Source organism: Schistocerca gregaria, chromosome 1, assembly GCF_023897955.1.
Source record: "Schistocerca gregaria isolate iqSchGreg1 chromosome 1, iqSchGreg1.2, whole genome shotgun sequence".
NCBI lineage: Eukaryota > Metazoa > Arthropoda > Insecta > Orthoptera > Acrididae > Schistocerca > Schistocerca gregaria.
Genome location: NC_064920.1, coordinates 434,724,668 through 434,742,415, shown reverse-complemented (window position 1 = coordinate 434,742,415; position 17,748 = coordinate 434,724,668). Strand labels below are relative to the sequence as shown.

The following is a 17,748-nucleotide window of genomic DNA, read 5'->3' as shown; positions in this document are numbered from 1 at the left end:
CCAGCATTTAAAAACAAACTAAAAGAATTTACGAATGACAACTACACCTACTCAGAAGATGAATTTTTAGATATGGAAAAAAACCACCACCACCACCAGCAGCACCACCAACAACAACAACGACAACGACTTATGTTAAAGTGACACATTCCACATCATTGCAAAATGTCATGTGCAGGATCTATGGGACTAGTATTAATGTATGTATGTATGAATGAATGAATGAATGAATGTATTTTTCACACGGTATATCTCCAGTGATCAGCATGCTCCTAATAAATGGGCAATTAATAGATTCCTTACTTACTTACTCACTCACTCACTTTCTTTATTCTTTGCTTCCCTACTAAAACATTCGCGAACCCCTTCATACCTAGAGTATTTTAACTTGCCTCTATTAGTGAACAGTTAAAAAATAAGTAAAGACAAATGATACTGCACTCATGTCACATTTTATTTCACAGAAATAATGGAGAAAGATAAATCAATTAACTTACAAGAGATTGGAGAGGAAACAATCAACTGTAGTACATGACAGGAAATGACTGTGACTAGTTCATAGTAAAATGACTGAAGTGGCAAACTTTTAGGAATAATATTTTGCAGTTCAGTTTTAGGAGTTTGTACATAATGTCAGGTCACATTTGGCTCAGAACTCCAAAATTTGGACTCTGTTTCTGATTGACAATCAATGAATGACAAGTTTGAGGGAAGTTAGAACTACGTAATTGAAATAAGTTATCAGCGTATTTCTGCACAATAAAGTCTTATATAAGTAAATATAGCAACATACAACTGCATGTATCCAATATCTAAAGATAAAAAACTACATATTTACAAATGTGATAAATATCACAACACTTTGAACACAGTACATACATACAATATTTCCTACAATGGGATGACAATTTTACAATGCTCAATTAACAGCATGATTACTACAGTACAATATTTGGACAGATCATCTTATCTATTCAAGAGAACTTAAAAATATGATACACTTACAATCTTTATATTTATTGGCTTCATGAAGTATGGATTTTAACTACACATGATAATGATGTAACTTTTGAATCGTCTACAATGAGGTAAAATGCAAGTTTGATGGCACAAGGAATGCATGAAGGACAAAGTTTTTCTAAAATGGTTTTGTAGCTGGTACAACTGTCATTTACAAAATAACCTGTTGTAAACACACAAACTGCAGTGCAGAAACAACAATAATTTAAATTCCACTAAGTCAATGTTCACAACAGTTAATCTCCTTTATATAATATCCTTTATAGAGGAAATACTTCTATTTTGAAGCATGTCTTTTTAATACTGCTGGACACCTGTTTTTCAAAAGAGCAAGCCCAGCACTTAGGAAACTCTTTAATGTTTTTAAGGTGTGGTTACAGTTATAATTTGGTTTAGCTGAGATTCAGTTTTATTATCAAGTAATGTTAACAGTTCCCGTGGCTGCTCCTTGTTTTGCTTTAAATGTTCACATCTATCACTGCCACATTGTTCACATTCTATTATGTGAGACCTGATGGAGTTCTTAAGCTTCTGAAATAAAAATAAAACTACATTAGAAATGCAAAATTACCATTTTCAAACTGTAAGGATAACATACTTCATATACCAAATATAAAATTCTACACATTATAGCTTTCTAAGCAGACACGTTTCTCATATGTGGAGGTACTCACTCTCCAGCACATTCTACCTCCTCAGAAATCACCCTCTTTCACTAATCTAGCATCAGCTTTTGGTCCTTATTTATATGTCTATTTGAGTGTTTATTTATAACAAAATAATTTAATTGGCCAGATAAATAAAAAATCTGCTCACCAAGTGGCAGCAGAACACACACATAAAAGGAGGTTATACTCAGGCAAGCTTTCAGAGCCAGTGGCTCCTTCTTCAGGCAGAAGAGTAGAAGTGGAAGGAAGAGTGGTGAAGGGAAAGGACTGGAGACGTCTAGGAAAAGGGGTAGATTTCAGGAAAGTCACTTAGAACTGCAAGTCAGGGGAGACTTACCACACAAGATGAGAAGGAAAGACCGATTGTTGGGGACTGCATCAGAAGAGATTTGAAAACCTGAGAGCTTAAAGATGGAAGACAGTATAATATGCAATACAGAGATTGTTGCTTAAACATCATTTATGAGTTAATAAGAGTGAAAAGCTAAATCGGTGGTACATAACAGGTGTGGGAGGGAGCAGTGAAAAATAGATGGGTAAGACAATAAAAGATGTAGAAAACTAAAGAATAGTTACTGTGAAGAAATGCTGAGATGGAAGAAATTAAATTAAGGTCAGGTGGGTGGCAGGAACCAAGGACATGTAACACTAGTTCCCACCTGCAGAGTTCTGAGAAACTGGTTCTGGGTGAAGAATCCAGCTGGCACATGTGGTGAAACAGGCACCGAGGTCATGATCGTCATGCTGTAGCACATGCTCTGCAACAATGTATTGTGTGTTGCCAGTAAACACCCTCTGCGTATGCTCATTCATCCTAACTGACAATTTGGTGTTAGTCATGCCGAGGCAAAAATGCCAAACAGTGTTTACATAAAGGCTGGTATATGATGTGTTGTTTCACTGGTTCCTCTCCCTTTGATAGTACGAGTTTTCCAGTTACAATACTACTATAGGTGGTGGTAGGAGGGTGCAAAGGGCAAGTCTTGCAGTGGGAAGGGTCACAGGGGTAGGAGCCGTAGGGCAGGGAGATGGATGTAGAAAGAGCATAGGATCTGACAAGAATATTGCAGAGATTGGAAGGCCGATGAAAAGCTGTTCTAGGTGTGGTGGACAAAATTTCAGACAGAATGGATCTCATTTCAAAACATGATTTTGCTACGTCATGGCCCTGCTGATTTCAGACCATGATAATAGTGAGCAATCTTTGTTCATGTGTCTCCAAGCACACAGAAAATGCCAGGGCTGCTTTGTCACGGTGTACTTGTGTCTGACCTCCATGTACTTTTAGCTTTTAACTCCTTAATAAAATGTTGCACACAGTGAGTGATGTCTGGAAATCCCAATGGATACATGAATGTATATATACTGTGTCATAAAATTTTGATTCACTAGTCTCATCGTCATTTAAAAAAGGCTCTGAAGAAGACATGGGAAATTACCATCCAATTTCCATTTTTCCTGTGTTTTCTGAGATATTTGAAATGACTGTTGCAGTCCAAATTCAAAATTTCTGTCACAAATTTAATGTATATCATAAAATCAATTTGGCTTCCAAAAAGGCAAAATTATGATTTATGAAGCTACAAATAAAGTTAGTTTCACCTTAGATAAATTAAAAAAAAAAAAAAAAGCTGTAGAAATCTTCCGTGACTTATCCAAGGTGTTAGGCTGTGTAAACCAATCACTATTATTATAAAAATGCAAAAATATGGAATTACATGCAGTGCCTTACAGTGGTGTAAGTTATATTGTGACAGAAAAGGGTTGTCATAACACCAGACAAAAGAAAATATTCCTCAAAATGGAGAACTATCTAACAGGTGGTACCACGAGGATGAATTCTAGGCCCAATACTTTTTCTTTTTTTACATAAATGTCTTACACATAAATATAAATCATCGTTCAGTTTTATTTGCTGATGACAGATCACTACTGATAGAAAATAAAAATGCAGAAGAAATTCCCAAAAAAAAGTCATGAAAACTCTAGAAAATCTAGATATGTGGTTTCATCTAAATGGCTTATAACTAAATATTTCAAAAACACAGCTTATGCAGTTTAAGACAAAACAGTCTAAAATAAATTATATTCAAATTATGTGTGGAAGTCTGGAATTAAACAAAGCAGAATGGGTTGAATTCTCAGGAATGCAGTTGGACAGAAATCTGTCATGGTTCTCACATATAGACTATTTAAAAGATAATGTCAATCATAGCCAATGTCACTGCCACAGACATTAAAAAAGTAGTGTACCTTAGCTACTTGAGGCAATAGTGAGATATGGCATTGTCTTTGGGGGAAATACTGGCAGATTGACAAGAATACTAACTTTACAGAAAAAAATTATAACAACACATTACTGTCTACAGATTCATAAGCTCTGGGAAAGCCCATTAAGGTCTCTAAAGTGTTTTTATCTTTCCTGTGACATTCTTCTAATATCTGATGTTCTAAAATCCTTTTCAGTCCAAAAGTCTGTTCAGTGAAGTTCATGACTTTTCAGAAAACAACCTGATAGTCTCCAGTGCCTGACTTGAGCTGCTCTTCTACCCTACTCACCAATGATCTAGAGGACATCGAAAGGGTGCAAAAAAGGGCAGCTCGTTTTGTATTATCACGTAATAGGGGAGAGAGTGTGGCAGATATGATACACGAATTGGAATGGAAGTCATTAAAGCAAAGACGTTTTTTGTCACGGCGAGATCTATTTACGAAATTTCAGTCACCAACTTTCTCTTCCGAATGCGAAAATATTTTGTTGAGCCCAACCTACACAGTTATGAATGATCACCAAAATAAAATAAGAGAAATCAGAGCTCGAAAAGAAAGGTTTAGGTGTTTGTTTTTCCCGCGTGCTGTTCGGGAGTAGTAGATAGTATGATTGTGGTTCGATGAACCCTCTGCCACGCACTTAAATGTGAATTGCAGAGTAGTCATGTAGATGTAGATGTAGATTATATTACTGATTTCTGAAAAGCATTTGACGTAGTACCACACCTACACTTATTGTAGGATCATATGGGGTGTGAAGTACAATTTGTGACTGGATTGAGGACTTTTTTGGTAGGGAAGACACAGCATTTTATCTTGGATGGAGAGGCATCATCAGATGTAGAGACAGCTTTGGGTGCACCCCAGGGAAGGATGTTGGGACCCTTGCTGTTCATGTTGTACATTAATGACCTTGTAAACAATATTAATATTAAAATCAGGCTTTTTGCACATGATGCAGTTATCTATAATGAAGTATTATCTGAAAGAAGCTGCATTAATATTAAAACAGATCTCAATAGGATTTCCAAGTGGTGCTAAGATGGGCAACTTGTTTTAAATGTTCAGAAATGTAAAATTCTGCACTCCACAAAACTTTATCCCAAGACTACAATATCAATAAATCACTGTTGGAATTGGTCAGCTCCTACACATAGATGAGTTACTCATACGTATACTTGGGTGTAACACTTTGCAGGGATATGAAATGGGATGAGCACACAGGCTCAGTTGTGGCTAAAGCAGGTGGTAGACTACAGTTTATTGGTAGAATACTGGGAAAGTGCAATCAGAGTGTTAGAGTAACAGTGAGGAAACTGAAATGACTCATGAAGATAAACGTAAACTATCCTGACAAAGTCTGTCAACCAAGTTTTGAGAATAGGGTTTAAATGATGACTCTAGGAATATACTACACGCCACCCCCTCTATGTATCACTCATCACTCACATAGGAATGACGAGGACAAAATTAGAATAATTACAGCATGCACAGAGGCACTCAATCATTCTTCCCCTGCTTCATATGTGAATGGAATGGAAAGAAACATTAATAACTGGTATGAAGGAACATACCCACTGCTATGCACTTTGTGGTGGTCTGCAGAGTGTGGATGTAGACTTAGAGGTAGTTGCAGTTATCCAGTACCATTTTGTCACCCTTCTCATGTATTGGCATGACTGCTTTTTCCCAGGCTTTTGATACTTTTCTGTTCATCCAGATGTCCTTTATTATTCTTTTATATACTTTGCCCCCCCCCCCCCCCATGAACCATGGACCTTGCCGTTGGTGGGGAGGCTTGCGTGCCTCAGCGATACAGATGGCCGTACCGTAGGTACAACCACAACGGAGGGGTATCTGTTGAGAGGCCAGACAAACGTGTGGTTCCTGAAGAGGGGCAGCAGCCTTTTCAGTAGTTGCAGGGGCAACAGTCTGGATGATTGACTGATCTGGCCTTGCAACATTAACCAAAACGTCCTTGCTGTGCTGGTACTGCGAACGGCTGAAAGCAAGGGGAAACTACAGCCGTAATTTTTCCCGAGGACATGCAGCTTTACTGTATGATTAAATGATGATGGCGTCCTCTTGGGTAAAATATTCCGGAGGTAAAATAGTCCCCCATTCGGATCTCCGGGCGGGGACTACTCAGGAGGATGTCGTTATCAGGAGAAAGAAAACTGGCGTTCTACGGATCGGAGCGTGGAATGTCAGATCCCTTAATCGGGCAGGTAGGTTAGAAAATTTAAAAAGGGAAATGGACAGATTAAAGTTAGATATAGTGGGAATTAGTGAAGTTCGGTGGCAGGAGGAACAAGACTTCTGGTCAGGTAACTACAGGGTTATAAACACAAAATCAAATAGGGGTAATGCAGGAGTAGGTTTAATAATGAATAGGAAAATAGGAATGCGGGTAAGCTACTACAAACAGCATAGTGAACGCATTATTGTGGCCAAGATAGATACGAAGCCCACACCTACTACAGTAGTACAAGTTTGTATGCCAACTAGCTCTGCACATGATGAAGAAATTGAAGAAATGTACGATGAAATAAAAGAAATTATTCAGATAGTGAAGGGAGACGAAAATTTAATAGTAATGGGTGACTGGAATTCGAGTGTAGGAAAAGGGAGAGAAGGAAACATAGTAGGTGAATATGGATTGGGGCTAAGAAATGAAAGAGGAAGCCGCCTAATAGAATTTTGCACAGATTACAACTTAATCATAGCTAACACTTGGTTTAAGAATCATGAAAGAAGGTTCTATACGTGGAAGAACCCTGGAGATACTAAAAGGTATCAGATAGATTATATAATGGTAAGACAGAGATTTAGGAACCAGGTTTTAAGTTGTAAGACATTTCCAGGGGCAGATGTGGACTCTGACCACAATCTATTGGTTATGACCTGTAGATTAAAACTGAAGAAACTGCAAAAATGTGGGAAATTAAGGAGATGGGACCTGGATAAACTGAAAGAACCAGAGGTACAGAGTTTCAGAGATAGCATAAGGGAACAATTGACAGGAATAGGGGAAAGAAATACAGTAGAAGAAGAATGGGTAGCTCTGAGGGATGTAGTAGTGAAGGCAGCAGAGGATAAAGTAGGTACAAAGATGAGGGCTGCTAGAAATCCTTGGGTAACAGAAGAAATATTGAATTTAATTGATGAAAGGAGAAAATATAAAAATGCAGTAAATGAAGCAGGCAAAAAGGAATACAAACGTCTCAAAAATGAGATCGACAGGAAGTGCAAAATGGCTAAACAGAGATGGCTAGAGGACAAATGTAAGGATGTAGAAGCTTATCTCACTAGGAGTAAGATAGATACTGCCTACAGGAAAATTAAAGAGACCTTTGGAGAGAAGAGAACCACGTGTATGAATATCAAGAGCTCAGATGGCAGCCCAGTTCTAAGCAAAGAAGGGAAGGCAGAATGGTGGAAGGAGTATATAGAAGGTTTATACAAGGGCGATGTACTTGAGGGCAATATTATGGAAATAGAAGAGGATGTAGATGAAGACGAAATGGGGGATACGATACTGCATGAAGAGTTTGACAGAGCACTGAAAGACCTGAGTCGAAACAAGGCCCCCGGAGTAGACAACATTCCATTAGAACTACTGACGGCCTTGGGAGAGCCAGTCATGACAAAACTCTACCAGCTGGTGAGCAAGATGTATGAGACAGGCGAAATACCCTCAGACTTCAAGAAGAATATAATAATTCCAATCCCAAAGAAAGCAGGTGCTGACAGATGTGAAAGTTACCGAACTATCAGTTTAATAAGCCATGGCTGCAAAATACTAACGCGAATTCTTTACAGACGAATGGAAAAACTGGTAGATGCAGACCTCGGGGAGGATCAGTTTGGATTCCGTCGAAATGTTGGAACACGTGAGGCAATACTGACCTTACGACTTATCTTAGAAGAAAGATTAAGAAAAGGCAAACCTACGTTTCTAGCATTTGTAGACTTAGAGAAAGCTTTTGACAATGTTGACTGGAATACTCTTTTTCAAATTCTAAAGGTGGCAGGGGTAAAATACAGGGAGCGAAAGGCTATTTATAATTTGTACAGAAACCAGATGGCAGTAATAAGAGTCGAGGGGCATGAAAGGGAAGCAGTGGTTGGGAAAGGAGTGAGACAGGGTTGTAGCCTCTCCCCGATGTTATTCAATCTGTATATTGAGCAAGCAGTAAAGGAAACAAAAGAAAAATTTGGAGTAGGTATTAAAATTCATGGAGACGAAGTAAAAACCTTGAGGTTCGCCGATGACATTGTAATTCTGTCAGAGACGGCAAAGGACTTGGAAGAGCAGTTGAACGGAATGGACAGTGTCTTGAAAGGAGGATATAAGATGAACATTAACAAAAGCAAAACGAGAATAATGGAATGTAGTCGAATTAAATCGGGTGATGCTGAGGGAATTAGATTAGGAAATGAGACACTTCAAGTAGTAAAGGAGTTTTGCTATTTAGGAAGTAAAATAACTGATGATGGTCGAAGTAGAGAGGATATAAAATGTAGACTGGCAATGGCAAGGAAAGCGTTTCTGAAGAAGAGAAATTTGTTAACATGGAATATAGATTTATGTATCAGGAAGTCGTTTCTGAAAGTATTTGTTTGGAGTGTAGCCATGTATGGAAGTGAAACATGGACGATAACTAGTTTGGACAAGAAGAGAATAGAAGCTTTTGAAATGTGGTGCTACAGAAGAATACTGAAGATAAGGTGGATAGATCACGTAACTAATGAGGAGGTATTGAATAGGATTGGGGAGAAGAGAAGTTTGTGGCACAACTTGACTAGAAGAAGGGATCGGTTGGTAGGACATGTTTTGAGGCATCAAGGGATCACAAATTTAGCATTGGAGGGCAGCGTGGAGGGTAAAAATCGTAGAGGGAGACCGAGAGATGAGTACACTAAGCAGATTCAGAAGGATGTAGGTTGCAGTAGGTACTGGGAGATGAAGCAGCTTGCACAGGAGAGCTGCATCAAACCAGTCTCAGGACTGAAGACAACAACAACAACAACAACAACATATACTTTGTTCTGTCACCAGACAACCCCATTTAATTTCCTCAGTGTAAATGCCATCATAACCTTCACCCTTATTGCTCTTGAGAATCTTAATTATTTTTAACACTTCCATGAAGGTGCATGTACGAGCTCTGCAGTTTACCCTGCTGTATTGTAGCATTAGCCTTCCTGTAGGTGTTCCAGGGTCAGCAGATTGTTTAAGTACCTTGCCATTTCCACAAATTGCACCTTTCTCTCTATTTTCAGTTCAACATCATGTCATTTCACATTGCTTCATTGCCCTATTATCTTGTTCTTTGTCTCCTTACAGAAGGCTCTTCTCTGGTTTTCCTTGACTGCATGATCAACTTTCCCAACTTTCATTCCACTTGTTTTTCCTGGAATTTATTATTATTTTAGTAGTTATTCTCAGTTTCACAAATTTTTGAGTTGTTTTCTTTCTTAGTTTTCTGCCAGAGCCTCCATACACTTCTTGCAGACTCAATAGCTTCTTTACACTCATCCATCTACCGCTCTTATTTTCTTTTACATCTGCATTGACGCTGATACTCTGAAAACCACTGTTAAGTGCATGGCAGAGGGTATTTCCTCCCATTGTATCAGTTATTAGGGTTTTTTTCCAGTCCCATTCATGTATTTAGTGTGGGAAGAAAGATTGTTTAAATGCCTCTATGGTGCTGTAATTAACCTAATCTTGCCCTCACAATCCCTATGCGATTGGTAAGGAGGAGGTTGTAGTACATCTACATGACTACTCTGCAATTCACATTTAAGTGCTTGGCAGAGGGTTCATCGAACCACAATCATACTATCTCTCTACTATTCCACTCCCGAACAGCGAGCGGGAAAAACGAACACCTAAACCTTTCTGTTCGAGCTCTGATTTCTCTTATTTTATTTTGATGATCATTCCTACCTATGTAGGCTGGGCTCAACAAAATATTTTCGCATTCGGAAGAGAAAGTTGGTGACTGAAATTTCGTAAAAAGGTCTCGCCGCGACGAAAAACGTCTATGCTGTAATGACTTCCATCCCAACTCGTGTATCATATCTGCCACACTCTCTCCCCTATAACGCGATAATACAAAACGAGCTGCCCTTTTTTGCACCCTTTCGATGTCCTTCGTCAATCCCACCTGGTAAGGATCCCACACCGCACAGCAATATTCTAACAGAGGACGAACGAGTGTAGTGTAAGCTGTCTCTTTAGTGGACTTGTTGCATCTGCTAAGTGTCCTGCCAAAGAAACGCAACCTTTGGCTCGCCTTCCCGACAATATTATCTATGTGGTCCTTCCTACTGAAGTTGTTCGTAATTTTAACACCCAGGTACTTAGTTGAATTGACAGCCTTGAGAATTGTACTATTTATCGAGTAACCGAATTCCAACGGATTTCTTTTGGAATTCATGTGGATCATCTCACACTTTTCGTTATTTAGCGTCAACTGTCACCTGACACACCATACAGCAATCTTTTCTAAATCGCTTTGCAGCTGATACTGGTCTTCGGATGACCTTACTAGATGGTACATTCCTAGAATCATCATTTAAAGCCAGTTCTTGGAACTATGTAAGCAAGCTTTCTTGGGATAGTTTACAAGTATCTTCAAGAGTCTGCCAGTTCAGTTTCTTCAGCATCTCTTGTGACACAGTCCCATGGGTCAAACATATCTGTGACCATTTGTGTTGCCCTTCTCTTGTTACTTGGGAGCAGTCATTCTGATTCCACTTTTATGATGTTCTTCACTTTCTCCCAAATGTTTTAACTGTAAAGTCCCTTGAAAATTGGGACTCTTCAATCACCACAAACCAATCAACCAACCTTGCAAATTTATTCTTGCATCTGTTCAAAAGTTACTTGTTAACTCTGTTAGTGTTCATGGTTTTCTATCTTTGATTTCTATTTTGTAGCCATTTGCATTCCATTTCAGTGAGGCAATAGTCAGATTCCATTCTACAGTTTTCATGACACTAGTGTTCAAAATCTCTGTGGTTCTTGTCTTGGGTCGTTGCATGGTCTAATTGTCTCTCGCTAACCCTATTACCTGGAGTGTCTCATGTCATCTTCTTAGATGCATCAACTTTATAGTGAGTGGTCACAATTCTCAGCTTGTGCCTCCTGAACAGATTTGCTAGCATCTCTCCATTCTCATTGATTCTCTTGCATGCCAAATATTCTATTACAAGGCCTTTGAATCTCTTCTCTGTACCAAACTGTGCATCGGAAATACCCAACAGGACTGTTACTCCCTTCTTATTTGCTTCTGTCATTACCTTTACATTATGTTCCAGAACTGCTATGTTCCTGCATGCATTGTCTTTTTTGTTTTTTAATTTGCAGGTTCATGTACATTTATCAGGATATAGATTTTGTTTCATGTCTTCATCACTAGGCACAAGAACCTCTTGTTGATACACTTCCATTCAGAAACATTAGTCAGGTAGTGCCTGTCTACCACAAATGCTTTGGCAAACATAAAAGGCTGCTTCTAAATACTGTGACTTGGTCTTCCCTTTGCAATGATATACCATTCTGACTGCGATGTGTTCACATTGATGAATCTTATTTCTTGCAGTGCCAGGATGGCTATTCTATATCCCTTCATACTACCCAGGGACTTGCTTTACTTTGTCAATCTTGATTATAATCTGAATGTTAATGGTTCCCAATTTAAAGGTCTGTTTTCATATTATTTCACTGTCTGATTCATTACAGATAATGAGGAAGCACCTCAAATGTATTGGTTGGGGTGTAGTAGCTGAAATTCTTCCTCGCCCTCACCCCTTTTCCCTCCCCCTGTGTACAGTGCCCCTATATCTCACAGGTGTGCCACTTACAATAAAGACAATGGTTGGTGGTATGTCCCCATCCAGTATTTATTTGGAAGGAGACAGTATCCACTGACAAAGTAAGTACTTGAGGTACCTTTGATACCTACTGGTAGACTGTTTAACACAACTGATTGCACTAGTTTATAATCCATAGAGGTGGTTTTCATCTGTTTACAAATGACAATTAACCCATTTTTTCCATGTGCAAGGACAACACTTTCAGTGGAACTGCAATGCTCTACATTGGCAAAATTATGCTGTCAAGTTTTTCCTAACTTGTTATGATTTAGCTTCTTGATGATTGGGCCTGCAGTGAAATACATATATGTCTTGAAATGACATTGTAAGTATGGTTTCAGTATCACTGCTTAAAATAATAATCAATAAATGTTTTAAGCAGTGATACTAGAGCCTTACTTACAATTGTCATGATTTGTCCATCCTCTCTCTGTTCCCTTCTACCCTCCCTTCATACTCCTTTGTCCCTCCCTCAAACATGCAGGATTCAAGTTTTTCCTTTAATATCCTCTTCTGCCCTCCTCGTTTCATCCAAGAATATGGCTTTTCATATCTGTTACTTTTTCCATTCTAACTGAATTTTCTTTCTTATTTTCTCTATTTCCCCCCTGTTAATTTGTGCTACATACTGTTGTAGAAAATGAGATATCATACAATTCTATAATGCTTGCTGGGAAATCAGTGACCATTTTTTGCATGGATAAAATTTTCATTTGCTGCCAGTATAATGACAAAGTTGTACCAAAAAGTTCCCAAGTCTACATAGAACTGTTATGAGTCCATTCGAATTGTCCAGCTTTCTTTACGACTACAAGTGGCTTAGATTATTCATGAATTTTTGAACACAAACAAGATGACAGAATTTGCTCCCAAGAGACCAAATCTGAAGATGCAAGTGCAGATTAAGATCTAGTTGGAACATAATTTTATCAGTTATCATTGGTTTCTCCATCTTAAGCTCACTGCAGTTAGTTTAAGTAAGCTTAAGATTGATTTTAGCAGCTGCTGCACGAGACGGCCATACAAACAAACATATTATAATACTTTCAGTTAATATATTTTGGTAACTTTTAGATTACACCTCATATAATTCTAAAATTACATGTTTAGTGTTGATGTATTAACCCATTTCTTTGAACTTGCGTTCCCACTGAAAACATTAACCATACGGGGAAACTCTAGAAAAAACAGCTGGATCACAAAGGGAATAAGAGTTTCATGCCAGAAGAAAAGACTACTTCATGAAATATGTAACTCAAAAAATTCCTCACCTGTAGTACGTGCTTACTATAAAAAATACTCCAAAATATTAAGAAATGTAATAAAAGCAGCAAAAATAATGCATAATGATGAAATCATTTATAATTCAGCTAATAAATCAAAGGCTATGTGGAGTGTTATAAAAAAAGAATGCGGAGAATACAGACAACCTTGGAAAAATATAACACTATCACATAAAAATAAAAAACTAACAAACCCCTTAGAAGTAGCCAACACATTTAACAACTTTTTCACAGGTGTTACTGAAAATATGTTACAATCAAACTTTAAGAGCACCCAGGCAAATGAATATAAAATAAGTGCATGTAGAGGATCAATGTACATGAGTTCTGTTTCACAAGATGAACTAGCTAAAGCAATAAAAGGACTAAAAAATTCCAAATCGGCAGGTATTGATTGTATACCTGCAACAATGTTAAAGAAGAGTGCATCAAACCTGATTGAAGTACTCACACATTTATGCAACTGCTCACTTCAGGCAGGCACTTTCCCTGATGTGTTGAAAACATCAAAAGTTATTCCTGTATATAAAAAGGGGGATAAAGACAATGTAAATAACTACAAACCCATCACAATTTCCTCCTACATCTCTAAAGTACTGGAAAAAGTGATGTATGAGAAACTTATGAAATTTATTAATAAAAACAGCATCCTATGTAATGAACAACATGGATTCAGAAATAAGAGGTCAACAACAACTGCTATCTATGAGTGCATCAATTCCATCCTAAACCTGATGTACAAAAAACAGGAAACAATAGGGGTCTTTATTGACTTGTCGAAAGCTTTTGACATGGTGGACCATAAAATTCTGCTATCAAAGCTAGAAAGATATGGTATTCGAGGTCTGTCCAACAAGTGGATCAGTTCCTTCCTGACAAATCGTATGCAGGCAGTGTGTGTCAAGCACACAAATATTGAACTAAATACTGTATCTAATCACTTATCTGACTATAAACAAATAAAATGTGGTGTACCCCAAGGATCCGTATTGGGACCCCTTCTATTTCTTCTGTACATAAATGATCTAAGCTTAAATATTGATGCACACAAAACAATCATATTTGCAGATGACACCACGATTCTACTAAAAGGAGGCGACAATGAACAGTTACAGCAGACAGTAAACATGGTCACCAAACAACTTAGTAACTGGGCACAGAGTAATCAGCTTGTAATGAACAGTAAGAAAACCATTGCTCTAAAATTCCACAATGTTCCTAACAAGGACATGTTTATCCCATAAGTCTCTATCAATGACGAGCCAGTTGGTAACAGTACTGAAACCAAATTCTTAGGACTTTGGCTGCAAAGTAACATCAGATGGAATAAGCATATTGAATATCTCAATGCTGAACTGAGCAAAACGTGTTATCTTCTCTGTTCATTAAAATCATGCTGTAGTGAGAAAACAGTATTGAATGCATATCATGCGTACTTTCATTCTCGTCTTAGATATGGGGTCACCTTCTGGGGAAACTCTAAAACAGCTAATAGCACTTTTAAACTACAAAAAAGGGCCATTACAATCTTGTTTGGGTGCAAGTCTAGAGACTCTTGTAAACCCCTGTTTAAGAAATCTGGTATTCCCCCATTACCATGTGTATACATTATGAAAACCCTTTTGTTCTTTAAATTAAATGTAATAGGCAAGGACCGGAGACTACAAAAAAACTGTGATATACATGAGCACTTTACCAGACAAAACAGAAACTTACATATGACTCAAATCAGCACAGCACTGTGCCAAAAAGGTACTTTTCACATGGGAGTTAAGCTTTATAACAAACTTCATGAAAACATGAAAGCTATCACTGAGGTCAATACATTTGGAAAATCTCTAAAGTCATATTTACAGCATCACTGCTTTTACTCCATTGAAGAATATTTAAATTTATGAAACGTGTTATATAAATACTTACGTGTAAAGTGTATTATTGTAAGCTTACATATGTATGCCTTGAAATTACTTTCAGCCTGTATATTTATAACTTGACTTGTCCAATGTCTTATGCATAAGCTGCTATGTGGACAACAGGACCAATAAAATACAATCTACAATCTCTTCTATACCCTTCTCCAATGTCTTCATTTGAAGCGTTACAGTATAATGGCCTATGTATCGACAAATAGTCCAGAAAATAATGTCGGAATCAATTGCAAATGTGGTAAATACGGAAACTAAATGTAAAATCATTATCATATTTTTATTAGATGTTCTTCACTACTTACTTCTTTAAGTGTTGATCCCTCAGCCTTAATTACAACAACAACAGCAAATGCTGGTATGCACAGGAGTGATGCTGACGCTATGCACCAACCAAGCACTTCTGCCCAAACTGGGTACCTATACTCTCCGTTATTGTATGTGGGAGACTCATAATCTATGAGGCAGAATACCCACACGCACTGTAAAGAAGACAATTGACAAAATCAGAAATGAGAGAGTCACTTTTTTATTACAGCAAAAAATTGAAAGTTACAAATTCAACTGAGACTAAGGGAATGGACAGAAAAAAAGGGAAGGGAAATGAAGGCAGGTGCTGTAATTTTCGTAGTTGTGTTATATTTTGCTATCAATAGTGCTTAGACCTTTACATTACAGTTGTTCAGAATGAATGTACTAAAGTATGGAATACAGTGTGCTGAAACCAGTGAAGTGCAACAACCAATCTAAGGAGATAGATAGTTATAATAGAGGGAAACATTCCACATGGGAAAAATATATCTAAAAACAAAGATGATGTGACTTACCAAACAGAAGCACCGGCAGGTCGATAGACACACAAAAAAACACAAACATACACAAAAAATTCAAGCTTTCACAACCAACAGTTGCTTCTTCAGGAAAGAAGGAAGGAGAGGGAAAGACGAAAGGATGTGGGTTTTAAGGGATAGGGCAAGGAGTCATTCCAATCCTGGAAGCGTAAAGACTTACCTTAAGGGGAAAAGAGGGCAGATATACACTCGCGCACACACACGCACACACACACGCACACACACGCACACACACACCCATCCGCACATACACACACACAATCAGACATTTGTAAAGGCAAAGAGTTTCTCTTTGCCTTTACAAATGTCTGCTTGTGTCTGTGTATGTGCGGATGGATGTGTGTGTGTGTGTGTGTGTGTGTGTGTGTGTGTGTGTGTGTGTGTGTGTGTGTGTGTGTGTGCGCGTGCGTGTGCGCGAGAGAGGGAGAGTGTATACCTGCCATTTTTTTTCCCCTTAAGGTTAGTCTTTCCGCTCCCGGGATTGGAATGACTCCTTACCCTCTCCCTTAAAACCCACATCCTTTTGTCTTTCCCTCTCCTTCCCTCTTTCCTGAAGAAGCAACCGTTGGTTGCAAAAGCTTGAATTTTGTGTGTATGTTTGTGTGTCTATCAACCTGCCAGTGCTTCTGTTTGGTAAGTCACATCATCTTTGTTTTGAGATAGATAGTTAGTTAGATAGATAGATAGATAGATAGATAGAGAAGTGTGAGGAGCAGCAAAGTGGAGTGAGGAGGGTAACAGACATAGTATCTGCAGCATACAATGTGTCTGGATGCTTTCACAGGTGACTCTTGGATCCTTAACCATGAGAAGAAATGATGGAAAATTTGGGCTAGCCAGACAGGATGTTGTCTGCATAGTTTGAAGGACTCTGGAAATATTAACAGGATATTTTTGTCACTCCTACTTCCCAATACGAGGTCCCCCCCCCCCCCCCCCCCCCCCCCTCCACCCCACAAGAGGCTCATTTGTGGCAACTAACTGTTGAGATTCCAGAGGAAAGAGCAGATGCAGTTCTTGTTGTGGGTTCAGATAATGTAGAATTTGTTAATGAATTTGAACTAGACCAATGGTTTGTAATGTTGAATGGATGGGAAGGATTCCATTAGGTGGCCGACGAAGATGTTTTTGCATACCCCTGACAGATCCAATGTCAAGATGATATGGGGGAATTTAGTGAGTGTATGGGGGAGGGGGGGGGGGGGGAGGTTGGTATCCAAAGATGGAGCATTTAAGCAACGAAGAAAACAGCATTGTCGTATGCCAGCTGTGCTGGAATTGCTGTGGAGTATTCAATGTAGATATGACTATTACATTGCCTGCTCACATGGAAGGCCACCACAAAGCAGCCTGTTGTGACTAAATTCAACCAGGTTGTGGAATGCAGCACACAGCACAGCATCTATGACATCAAGTACTGCTTCAAATGCCCTGCCACTTGGGTCTTATTCACCTCCTACTCTAGCATAAGCTTTCAAGCTTTTCTGCAGACAGCAACAGTCCGTACGGTATATAATCATTTCCAAAATCTGCCCACCCCTCCCAGCTCTGAAATCTCCGCTAGTCTAAAATCACGAGCTGTCATGTACCTCCCTCCAACATCCTTGCCTCACTGTTTGTATCTCCTCTTTCCTAAAAATATATGGTCTGCTTCTTTAGTTTTGTGACTGGTACCAGGATTCAGAGCAGTATTTTATATCTACTATTACTATCAAGAGTAATATTGTAATGTTACCTGTGGGCAGAGCTTTAAGCGAACTTATTGACCTACCAACATCTCTGTGAGGAAAGCAATTAATTATACAACAATTCTATGTGAACTCTTGCATTATCCAATGTG

At 38.5% G+C, this 17,748-nt stretch overlaps 1 protein-coding gene across 3 annotated transcripts in view; it reads right to left on the bottom strand.

Annotated features, from left to right (window-relative positions):
• Positions 1 to 430: 430 nt before the first annotated feature.
• The window catches only part of LOC126351133 (sodium- and chloride-dependent GABA transporter ine), a 340,642-nt gene continuing 323,324 nt past the window's right edge, over positions 431 to 17,748 (bottom strand). For 2 of the 3 annotated variants that reach the window (XM_050002576.1, XM_050002578.1), the window contains 2 exons: positions 15,363 to 15,539; positions 431 to 1,551 (listed from right to left, as the gene is read on the bottom strand). In XM_050002576.1, the coding sequence (XP_049858533.1) occupies positions 1,384 to 1,551; positions 15,363 to 15,539 (345 nt within the window). In that variant the 3' untranslated portion in view covers positions 431 to 1,383. Of the gene's footprint in view, positions 1,552 to 15,358; positions 15,540 to 17,748 lie in introns of those variants that run through there. The other variant, XM_050002579.1, reaches the window with a different exon arrangement.